Source organism: Sebastes umbrosus, chromosome 20, assembly GCF_015220745.1.
Source record: "Sebastes umbrosus isolate fSebUmb1 chromosome 20, fSebUmb1.pri, whole genome shotgun sequence".
In the NCBI taxonomy this organism is placed as follows: Eukaryota; Metazoa; Chordata; class Actinopteri; order Perciformes; family Sebastidae; genus Sebastes; species Sebastes umbrosus.
Window position 1 is genome coordinate 20,417,669 of NC_051288.1, and position 12,545 is coordinate 20,430,213.

General features: G+C 42.4%; 1 protein-coding gene across 1 annotated transcript in view; it reads right to left on the reverse strand.

Annotated features, from left to right (window-relative positions):
• Positions 1 to 6,634: 6,634 nt before the first annotated feature.
• Positions 6,635 to 12,545, reverse strand: part of sema4gb (sema domain, immunoglobulin domain (Ig), transmembrane domain (TM) and short cytoplasmic domain, (semaphorin) 4Gb) — a 37,669-nt gene continuing 31,758 nt past the window's right edge. The window contains exons 13-15 of the mRNA XM_037753885.1: positions 12,340 to 12,494; positions 9,211 to 9,272; positions 6,635 to 8,709 (exon numbers count right to left, since the gene is read on the reverse strand). Coding sequence (XP_037609813.1) covers positions 7,742 to 8,709; positions 9,211 to 9,272; positions 12,340 to 12,494 — 1,185 coding nt within the window. The 3' untranslated portion in view covers positions 6,635 to 7,741. The remainder of the gene's footprint in view (positions 8,710 to 9,210; positions 9,273 to 12,339; positions 12,495 to 12,545) is intronic.

Genomic DNA, 12,545 nt, shown 5'->3' on the forward strand with positions numbered 1-12,545 from the left:
TGCTGTCGTTGGTGTTTAAATTTAGACTCTCCTTTGAGTTGTGTTTTAAAAGCTTGTCAGAAGAAGATCAACAGAGCAAAACCGACTGCAGCCGCGCTGCCTGCTTCGTCAAGTTCGACTGATTTGACTGCACTTAAAATACTTCACAGACGAGACGCATATCAGATGTACACTTTTTTTTTTATTTGTATGACACGAGGGAATGTACATGTTTTTACAGTTTAATACTGAGAAGGTTTGAGGGTTTCCTCGCTGCACAACCTTAAACAACAGAGTTTAAATGAACATGACAGATGGCTGATGTGATAGCTTCAGGGATGAGTCTTAACCTTCAGCAGCACAGAGCTGTCCTCTGAATCAGCTGGAAGAGGAAGAGAAAACTCCTCCAGAGGGTGATTTGTTCAAATTCAACAAGGCGGATGTTGGCAACACTCCTCCGCTGCTTTCTTTACACCATGAATTCATCATTTCTGAATGCAAAAGGCCGCTTGACCCTCTCTTTTCCTCCACAAATGACCTCAGTGTTCTTCTCAACAAAAATACATCCATACAACCAAGTGCTAGTCATCAGATGAATACAAATGAGCGTGGAGTGAACGTGAAAGGTGCCCCCAAGACAGCTTGCTTGTTTCTGTTAATTGATGGATACTAGTCTGCTGGCATACATAGCTCTGGCTGCAGAAAATGGTTTGGCTATCGGTGGAAATTAATGTAGAAGAGGAGCGTGAGATGCCTGCAGAGGGGTGAGAGACAGTGGAGCGGAGCTCTGCAGCGGGATACTGGTGCTGATTTCACTCATTTCACCAAATATCTGAGTTGCATTATTTATAAGAATAAGGACGCCCTCTCCATTTAAATTACCCTCAGACATAAAGACAATTCCTGTTTGTTATACATGCGCTGCATAGCCAATAAGAGTGGCGAAATTTAAAGAGGACCTGTTATGCTTTTGTGCTTTTTCCCTTTTATTTAGTGTGTCATATAGTTGTTTGTGCATGTAAAAGAAAGGTCCGCAAAGTTCACACCAAAGGGAGTTACTCTCCCCCACAGAAACACTACTCCTGAACTGCCTGAAAAGTCCTGCCTTTTCTTCTGTAACGTGGTGATGTCACCAAGTAACACATTTGCATTAGGGCTGTCAATTGATTAAAATATTTAATCATAATTGATCGCATGATTGTCCATAGTTAATTGCTATTCCTAATTTTGTATCTGTTCAAAATGCACCTTAAAGGGAGATTTGTCAAGTATTTAATACTCTTATCAACATGGGATATCAATTAACAACACAAAACAATGACAAATATTGTCCAGAAACCCCTTTGAAAATGACCATGCCAGTTTTTCCTCGCCAATATTTAGCGTAAGTCTGGAGCGTTATTTAACGTTCTTCCCGACAAGCTAGTATGGCATGGTTGGTACCAATGGATTCATTAGTTTTTTTCTAATTTCATATGATACCAGTACCTTCTATGTAGCTTTAAAGCTCGCTACAACCTACAAACCGTAAGTTGCGTTAATGCGTTAAAGAAATTAGTGGCGTTAACAAATTTGAACTTTGACTTTGAGAACTTTGACAGCCCTAATTTGCATAATACCTGCCTAGCGGCTAGTTTGGCACGCCCTCAAACAAAACTAGTTAGAGTGGAGCTGGAGCGGAGTCCAAGGAGTTTGGTTCAATTGACCAATCACAACAGAGTCTGCCAGCTGACCAATCAGAGCAGACTGGACTTTTCGAGAGGACGGGGTATGAGCTCAAACAGAGCGTTTCAGACAGAGGGTGAAAAGAGGTGCTGCAGCACAGCCGGTATGAGAAAAATAAAGTGTTTTTTGAACATTGAAGCATGTAAACATGTTCTAGTAGAAACCCAAAATACAAATACGAACCTCTAAATTAGCATAATAGGTCCTCTTTAAATTATCTGTTAAATTACATCACCAAATTTATGTAAAATTAAACTGTATATTAATATGTTAAGCCTGTTTAAAAGCAAGGAAAGGAATTAAAGTATAATTGGCTGCCGCAGTGAAAATGTTTTCTGTTGTTTCATGCTCACTTCCTGCATGTTAATTTATCTATGGCACCAATTACAGATATCAGGGCCACCGCGCTCTCATCACACCCGCGCTCCCCAATGGGAACTGGCAGAGCTAGACCCACGCTAGGACATTAAAGGCTCTAAATAAAGATGCTGTTGCTAAGTTACTGCCTCGAATGCTGCTCTGGAAATGGTCATTTTTACCCCCCCTCTGAGCTTATGTCATACCTCTGCTCTGTCAGAGTCGTATATGTGTGTATGTAAATGGGAACATGTGGGCTCCGTTCCCAGTGGAGGACTGTGGCCTCGCTGCTCGCCACAAGCTAAAAACAACTGAGCGTCTTGAGGATAGGATTCGGTGGGAGCATGTTTTGCATGTCATTTCTTGACTTCCCCTCAGGGCTGTTGACACTGACTTTTTTTTTTTCCCCAAGCTGAACATAAGTGTTTTTATCTGCAGTGGAAATTTAATGAACTCAAATAAATAAGACACAAGAGACAACATTAAGAGAAAGTCCTTTCTGGCTCAGGTGGTTAAACTATCTTACAAGAAGCAAGTTATATTGTGAGAAAACCACATAGATAAGTTCATTATCTACATCACAAAATCATACAACTTGATTGGAAGTGTCACAGTTTACAAGAGTATATGACATGACTTTTACAAAAGAACAGTGCAAATTGTGAACTCTTTACACCACTTTCTTTGGCCAACACCTAGAGAAATAATCTACATAAAATATACTGTATCTTGCATATTGATGCAGCGGGATGCTTCACTGTGGGTTTGTGTACAGGTGAGCGTAAAACTAGTAGTCAATATGTTAGCTAAGTCCATAGTATAGTATACAGTGCAGAGCCAGCGTAAACAGATTGTCCTTAAAGTGAGAAAGAAGCAGCAGCAGCAAAGGTCGCAGATTCAGATGAAGCTTTCAACATGTGAAGGATTGTCCACAACTTATGGAAGCTTTTATATAAAACATACAAAGGTTAAACTTGCAATAAAATACAACCTGACAAGAACGTGTCTTTACAACTAAATGAAATACTAATCTATAAATTAGCATGGATCAGAAAACCTTCACTCGATCCTCAATCTTTCTGAGCACTTTTAGTATAATTTAAGGACACAGATTCATATTTCGGCTGTCTGATTCTTATGGCAAATGTGTGCAATCAGCTAGAAATGTTAGAATAGCATTCACACTAATGCAGAAAATCCTGTTGTTTCACAAACTCAAGGGCTCTTTGGAAACTGTCTCTAATTGATTTGGGGCCATCGTGGCCATTTGTAAACTCAGCAGGGTCCTTCAGAGAGAGAGAGAGAGAGAGAGAGAGAGTGTGAATGTGAGAGAGCAGAGAGAGTAATAGATGACGCTGTCATGCAGAGGTGAGGAGACGGGAAAGAGGCAGCAGAGAGGGGAGGAATGAAGATGAGGATGAAAACAAGTGAAAGGGCTAAAAAGGCTGACGTGAAGAAAGCTGAAAACATGCAGAGTGCAAATAGCTTCTGCCAACACGTCCATTTGTATCGTCATCCGTTCTCTGCATGGCTGGCCAGGACACACAGGTCAGGGCGAATGGCCAGGAAATACTGAACACTTTTCCAGATAAGCAACAAGAGCGGGCGATATTTTTTATTCAGGGTAAAATGCATCTAAATATGTAACCGCAGATCTTAAATATTAAGTTGCTGAGAAAGTTAAATTAACTGACATTAGTTGACTCTTTCTCAAATTCAGTTTATAGCCATATACGTGAAAGGGTGTCCATTACATATGCTATTAGTGGGATCTGAAATGTATAAAAACAGGTCATCTGCATATAGTGACGTTTTCTATTCAGCTCCTACGTCTGTCAGGCTAGTTTTTGCGGTGTGTCCTGCACCGTCGGCTCTAGCCTGCCGTGTTGGAGGTTTTTCAGCTGATTCAGCATGTTGAATAAATAAATAAATCCAAAAAAAGAAGGTTTATTTTCAATAAATTCCCTCTGCTGTTTTGAATAATGTATGGAAGAACAGACTCAAAGCAATCTATAGTCTGCGTTTAGTAAAGAGACAAGCCTATAACTACTGAGACTGAGACTTGGTATAATGTCACAGAGAGATAGTCGGATAGAAAAGAATCAGTAAACATAATCAGAAGAAGTGGGGTTAAAGTTTCAGTATGTTTAAAATGAACTAGGTCATGTGTCATCAATGTTTAAAGGTGAATGACCAAAATACCTGCTGTCACAGAGAGGGACAGACGCTATGAATCGCACGCTTTTGGACTGTCTCTCCTCGAAAATTTGTCTTGCAAAGATTGAAAAAAAAGAGCCTCATATGCAAGCAGGTTAGTTTGAATCACACTGAGGCCTTTGGTCTGACAGAATTTCCTCCATTTATCACTCTGCATATAGTACATTTCCTGGACCATATTCTCAGAATAAAGTGGCTTACAAGGAGGACGGCTGAAAACCTGCAAGTGCGAAATAGCTGCTGCCTCCTTGTATCACCATCTGATTCCTGCACGGCTAACCAGGACACTCGGGTCAAATGTTTTCTGTCTGCTTCTACCTGCAGAGACGACAGTCTCTATGCAAACAGACACCTCCGTCCTCTCCTCGTGGAGGCGAGCCAAGCACCGCTGTTACTGTCAGCGACGCTCTGACAGATGCGCGCTGCGAGTCACCGTCGAGGGCCACCGCTACAAGAGCTGATTCAACACTTTGCTGGGAAGACAGATCTTTATTTGCCACCGGCCGTGACACGTTTACAAACTACTCAGAGATTCATTTCAGTCCCTCTAAGTTGAACATGTACTATTTAATCATAGCGCTGTTCACCTTGCCAGGGAAATACTGTACGCTCTGCGGTTCATGTTGTTTTGGCATTGCTCTGATGTCAGGTAAACACAGAGGATGCCTTTGTGGGGTGCATGTGTCAAGGTCGTCTCTGCACTGATTCAATGATTTGCCACTAGCAGCTTTTTCACAGCAGAGGACCATTTAGTCTCTTTGAAAGAATCCTGTGTCGGCATGAAAGTACAGTCAGGATGTCTCAGGAGAAATCTCCAACATGTAATGAATGATGGTACAAAAACAGGGCTTCAATCTGACAAGGACAAATATGTTTAACTGTATAAATATAAAACAGCAAATGAGCATGTTCTTTCCAGCATCTCTTCTGTTTGTTCTCAGCGTGTGTTGTGGTTTCCTCTCCGCCTCCTGGGCCCTGAAGCCAGTCTGCGGTCACTTCAGTGAATTCAATCAATCGGACCACAAACTGGCTAATAGTCTTTAATAGACTACTCAAGCTGCGTCAAGGTCTTTTCTCACACAGTTGCTAAAAACAGAAAGTTTGCTACAGGTGTTTCCACTGGCACCGGCACAACAAACTGCTACGAACAGCTGCAGCAGTGATTACTGAAATCTACACGAGGACAGAAGAAAATTAAGAAAGAGTGGTTTAAAATAATGATTTGTCTTTCCACCTGAGTTCTCGTGTGCTGTAACAGCTTCGTAAAGTGACACTCCACATGAAATCTATCTTTTGAGCATCAAACAGGCTCCAAAGGTGGCTGTAAAATGTACGTAGTTTGCTCATTCATAGAGAACGAAAGCGTGTAGTCAGCTCATTCCAGTTGATCTTTTATGAAACAAAAGCAACAATTTGAAGATGCCACACTGGGCTCTGGGAAATTGTGATGGGCATTCTTCACTATTTCCTGACATTTTTTTAGACTTAAACAATTCAATTCAATTAGCTGAAAACAATAATTGCCAGATTAAAGGGAATGTATGCAAATTTTGACATGGATAAATCGTTTTTATTGCAAATGAGGGAACAGGCTGTAACCTAACCTAAAAAAATGAGACCTTCCATGACTTTCTGTGACGTCATGGGCGCTCGCGTGTTCCTACTCTGTTCAGCGCAGTTACAGGGATAGCTAACGATAGCTAACGATAGCTAACGGTTGGTTAGAAATGGAGTCCGCTAACGCCAACAAATGACCAGCCACCACCACAACTCAGACTCCAACACAAAGTCCATGGAAGCACGAAAAAACGAAGTGAAGCCCGTCTTGCAAAACAATAATGTGCCAGACCTCGGGGGGAAAACTAGTGTTGTGGGAGTGTGTGTGTGCACGTGGAAGTGAGTGGTGAAGCAAGAGAGAGAGAGCGGCGGCGAAACAAGCGAGCAGCGGAGCAGAAGACAGTTAGTTTAGTTCTGAGAATATCAAGTGAATGTTCAGTGGAAGTTACAGTTTGTGCAGAAATAAATGCTGCAGCTCCTCAAAACCAAAAGAGGTTTCCCGTGTCTTCTTTCCCTGCTGCTAAGTGAAGTGACGGGGTTAACTCTGGAGTGAGTAATGTTAGCGACTTCGACCAAAACTACGGCGTCTCCCCTGTGTCTTCTGACCACAGTCGGGAGGCTGAAGCAGTAGAAGCTAACACTAGGATCAATATCGATTCATCGTTTGGCAAGCTAACATTACTGCCAAGCATGTGAAATATAGAGTGCTATTGTGGTTTTAGCTGTCAATCACGATCAGTCTCGTGTGTGTCGCCTCACCGTTTTGACCGATGTCTACGTAGTGCGAGCACAAGCGCGAGCAACAGGGCGCTGACTGTCGTTGTCTTAACGGCCACAGGTGTCACTCTTAACAAGCTATTTCTGATTCTTACATTAAGTCTCTTTAATTGATCGTGAAAATAATCGTTAGTTGCAGCCTGCCAATTAATTCCTATTTGGACGAGATTTCACAGTTAAAACGTGAAACTTCTTGTAACATAATCACATAGGTGTTGGATGCTTGGCCTTGTTTGAAACACTCTTATGATAGTAGTCCTTTAGTTTGGTAGATTAGTGCATTTGTAGGAGGAGACTGCTCTGACGTCACACATGGGGGTAGGAATGGGAATGGGTATGCCTCCTTATTAGCCACTCATGACACACACCTGGAGGTGGGATGCCAGCCAATTCATCCCAAAAGGATGCATCTTGTTCCCATAAAAGAACCGCCAACATCTGCCCCAAACCCAGAGGAGGCCTACCAGAAAACTGAAACTACCACCATAGAAGGATTTTGTGTGGCGTTGGTGATACAGAGTGATGATCCTGCGACTACAGGTGAGTGAAACCTGTTCCACCTCAGACCAGGGAACATCCTCATGTCCAACTTGCATCACGCAGGGAAAAGCTCTCAGGTTGTGGGCACGTTAGGTGAAAGGTACTTTCCAACAGTAGCTGATAGATAGATAGATTTTGGGTGGAGTATCACTTGAAGCTCCGTATTACATGGCACTAAAAACCTCCTGAACACCTCCACAGTCTCATAAATACGTGATCACCTCCTGGCCTGATTTTCGTGCCCCAGTTTGCACCTTTGCCTCCAGAGAGTTCACACCGAGGTAGCATCACTACGCTCCCCACTCATGGACATTTTGTAGTGCGGTAGTGCGGGTCTGTGGCCAAATTTTTCACATCTCCACTTTTTGATTATCAATCTCTGGTCAGTGTAGTCCACTGTTGAAGCGAAATCATGGGCCGTTTGTCATGGGAGACACAGGAGGCTGCACATTTCAGATCAGGTGAGGACACGACCTGCAGGTACTCCTACTGGGTAAATAACAGCAGCGTTTGATACAACAGTCAGTTCTCCCCGCAGCTACGGGTCACCTTTAGGGGTCAAAATAAATACGACTGAGATGGGGGCGTCCTAGATGGAGCTCTCATCAGGCTGCAGGTCCAGCTGTGAGTGTTTCCTCTGCTCCAGGATCCTGTTGAGCTCCTCCGTGAAGGAGTGGTAGAGCGGCGACATGCCGTCGTGGTCGTCCTGCCTCATCAGCACGTAGCTGTTCCCGTTCATCTTCCTCAGCACGCTAGGCAGGGTGGCCGACAGCCCGTTGGCGTAGTCCATGTTGGGCAGCGGAGGTGGCATGGGAAGAGGAGGGGCCGGGGGAGGCGTTCTGCACGGCGAGAACTGGCCCTCACCTGGAACTATCTGGAGGAAGCTGTCGCCCATGTCCCCGAAGGTTGGCACCGAGATGGAGCGCCGACCCTGGCGGCCATTGCAGTGGCTGGAGATGGTTTTCAGTTCCAGATGGGAGCTCCTCTTTCTCTCAGAGCCCCCCAGGATCTGCAGCCCCTGCTGGGAGAACTTTCGGTCCCGAGACGCCCGTCTGGTGCAGAAGCTCACATAAAGCAACACCACAGTCAACACCAGGCAAAGCCCTCCGAGGACCGCCACCAGGGAGATGTAAACGGCCTCCATGTGTCTGTAGGTCTGGAACTCCGCTCCCGGAGGCAGCGGGGCAGGAGGTGAGGGCAGCGGCTGCTCAGTGGGGCTGCTGGTGGAGAAAACAGTTGGGCTGGAAACTGTGGTGGGGTTAGTCGTGGCCGTGGGCTCCACGGGGAAGTACCCGTCCGTGTGCACCCTCACCGTGTAAAGATAAATCAGGACTGAGACGGAGTTCTCCACGGCGAAGCAGCGATAAGACCCGCTCTGCTGGGCACGAGCTCCGATTATGAGGAGGCCATCTATGCCGATGCGGTAGCCCGAATTGAGGCCGTATCCCTGGAGTTCTTTGCCGTTTAGCGTCCAGCGTGGAGTTGCCAGGTTGGAGCGCAGTTCGCACTGCAGCAGCACGTCGTCACCCGACATCACGGAACGCCTCCGATGGACAACTGAGCAACAGAAAGAGAGGACAAGAGACATGAGATGGAGCTAATGTGAGATAAGGTGAAGGAAGATAAAGGGGTGGAGAATGTGAGAGAGACAGCGTGACAAAGATGAATATAGAAGGAGATGTCAGGTCACAAAGGTCACGTATTCAAAGTGAGCCACCTCCACCTTTCAGCATCACTTTCCATCACATTTCATAAGCCTCTTTAAAGGTAGCGAGACCTGCAACGTAGACAGCATGAACGCCTGACCTCCAGCAAGAGAGGAACTGATTAAAATGTGAACGCTGGGACCTGGGGGATGGTTAAGGAGCGTACACCTAATGAAATCCCTTAATAGCTGCTAAATGTTTGAGTTTTCAGGCAGAGACAAGAAGTGTTGATCTTTGTTCACCTCATAATCTGCGTGTGGGAGGTAAAATAAAGTACTAAGCGTTCTCAAAATTAAAAGTGACGAATGTTGCATAATGAATGTACAGTGTGTGTGTGTGTGTGCGTTGTTACCGTTTCCTGAATTCTCCTTGCAGCCCCTGATCCCCTTCTTGATATCCTGGGTTACGTTCGACCTGAAATAAATTTAAAATTCAGTTAAAATGTTGAAAAAATTGTATTTAATCTTTATTTAAAGTTACTGTGAGGAACTTTTAACTGGTTATAAAACAGTCTCAATTTGACACTGATGCCTCAATATGACCGACATAAGTAAACAAGACCATCAGCGAGAAGATTGTCTATTTCTATATAATTATTCTCATCGTTACCACCGGGTCGAATGGCCAGGAGCAGAGCTTGAGAGGTTTTCTAAAGGGACTCTGGTGCTTGGAAACACTACCGCTTTTGTCCACATGGACCGCTAAAATCAACACAAAATTAAAGTTCCTCGTAGCAGCTTTAAGCAGGAAAACCTCGTTGAGATTAAAAAATCTCCTTTTCAAGTGAGTTCAGGCCAAGATAGGCAGCATTAACAATGAGTTACAGACAAACAGCATAACAGAGAAAACATCATGAACGACATTTCTGCAATCACGATTTCATCCTGAAAACAACCTTTATAACAACCCAGGAGCTGTCTGAAACCATAAAAATACCTAAGATGCACCCAAAACAACAACTTAATGAGGCACAAACAAGACTCTAACATACCCCCAAAACATCTGCAGCCAGAAGAGAGAACACCGAGTTTCTGCAGCACAGAAACCAATTTTAGATCTAACTGCAGAAGGTTCCAGGCAGAGCGAGCAGCATAAATATACACCTTTTTTTTTTTACTCAGTTCAGTGCAGAATAGTAAAGAAAAATCTATCCCCATCTTTGGATTTCAGAATAGTGGACATTGTGCAGTGGAAACCAGAGAGGTGGAAGATCTCTCCCATTAACATTCAGTCTATTTGCAGCTTTCTCCGGATGCGATGATTCCCTCACAAACAAATCCACAGGAGAGGCTGAAGTGTCTGCTGCCGTAATGGAGATTAAGATGTCTACTGCTCACTCATGCAGCGGGAATGAAGAGAGGCACAATCACTCCCCAGCGCAAGACTGAGCCACAGTAATGTTTACGTCTTTCAGCATGTGTGTGTGGTTTGTTTGGAAGGGGCTTATAATATGCACTGGTTCACATGTGTGTCTGTCCAGCTGAATCCAATCACCAGACCACGACTACAACTTTTTATTTAAGGTTAATGATGTTTTTTCCTGCTGGATTTTAATCATCCAGGATTCCTCTAATATCTCCTTAAGCAGTGGTGGAATGTAACATAGTATATTTACTCAAGTACTGCATTTAAGTACAGATTTGAGGTACTTTACTTGTGTATTTCCATTTCATGCTACTTTATACTTTTACTTCTACTCTAATTCTGAGGGAAATGTTGCACTTTTTACTCCACTACATTTGTTTAGGAGCTAAAGTTACTTTACAAATTAAGATGTTACATAGAAAACATGATAAACTTAAAATATGATGCATTATTATATAGATAAAACTACTCGACAGAATATTGCATATAATATATAATAGTATAATATATATAATACTCACATTCTGCTTTGAGTACTTTTACTTTTTACACTTTAAGTACACTGTGCCAATGGTACTTTCATACTTTTACTTAAGTAGCATTTTCAATGCAGGTCTTTTACTTGTAATACAGTATTTCTACAGTGTGATATTAGTATTTTTACTTCAGTAAAGTATCTGAGTACTTCCTTCACCACAATCAGCAACCATTGAAAGAAGGGTAATGCTTTATTTCTGCAGTCTCCTGGTAAGACTTACTGTATGTAATTTAGTAATACTTAAAAAAAAAAAAAAATTAGCTTGAAGTAAAAGCTCAATTTAAAGCCAAATAAATATTAATTAATTATTAATTTACTAAAATACTCTCCAGGTTACACCACCAATTACATGGACTTAATTAATTGAAAGTGTACCAATCGGACATTCTCTCTATTTACCTTATAAATAGTGCAGAGTCATTAGATGTTCCCAAGAAACTACTTAGAAATGATGGTAACACTTTACTTTAAGTCCCCCTATTTAGCATGTATATTATATATACGTATAATAAATGGTTTATAACATATTGTAATGCATTTGTAAGCATATATAAATGTTTACTATAATGTATTTGTCAGTAACTAGAACTCCTCCTGTGGGCATAAACACATCATTTTGTAAAGTTATAAAGTTGTAATACAACATAATCAATTGAATTAATAAATACAGCACATTAATGTCCTCATAGCTGCTTAAAACTTCATTACAGTGTGTTATAAACTGTTTATTATATGTTTGTATACTGCTTAAACAGGGGGACTTTTAAGGAAAGTGTTACCAAAATGATTTGTAAGTTATGGATCTGTAAAATAATCTGTAAAAAAAATGTTCCAAGTTTTTTTTTGTCTTGTCTGTTGTAGTTACACTCGACCTAAATGCTGATTCAAAGTGCGAGAGAAGTGCGTTTTCATTGTAAACTGCAGAAGAAGAAGCTCCCGCTGAGCTGAACAGAAATCCAGGTCGACCACATTGTCTCAGACCTGCTTTCATAGAAATTCTGTTGGAAAGAGAAAGAAGCTTATAAATAATGAATTAGACGCCGGTACTGCTGTCGGGCCCAGAAGAAAGAAGGAAAGGTCATGTAATGCAAAAATGTACACCGTGTCAAAATTATTCATCTCTGTTTGTAGATTTATTACTCATTACAATAACTATGTATTTAATCAGCATGTTCACCACTGTTATATTAATAATGTGGCGGCGTTGACACTTATTTATTCTTGGCAACATTTGAGTCCAATATCTAAATGAATGTATACAATGTCACTATATTTTTTAACCTGAAAAATGCCAAAAAAACAAACATATTTGCAGATGTTTTGAAAGTTTCTATGGCTGTCATCCAAATGCAGCAGCAAATAGAGCGCAGAATAAACAGGTGGAGCTGCTAAGGAGGCTCAGGGAGATAAAGACTCTATAATGAAGCAATGCAAATTTATCTGTCTCCTCAAGCGTCTGGTTCATTTTCTGCCAAATCTCTGCGAGTGTGTTGTCTACTTTCTTTCTAAAACACTCGTCGTGTTTGCCTACTCGCTGGAAATCTGCATTTGTTAGTGTGCAGCTGTGTGCTCCCCCACCTCTGTGCACGGGAAGATATTTCCACACACAGCCTCCCGTCCCAGCCGCAGAACGGATCTCTGGCGAACACGCAGTCGTAACAGGAAGTGTACCTCTGACAGGCGGACATCGGTACCTGCACGACTCCAGAGTAGGAACCGACGTAGATGCTCCGCTGCGAAACAAAAGATACATCAGTTTTAAACTGTTTTTTGACCTTTAAAGG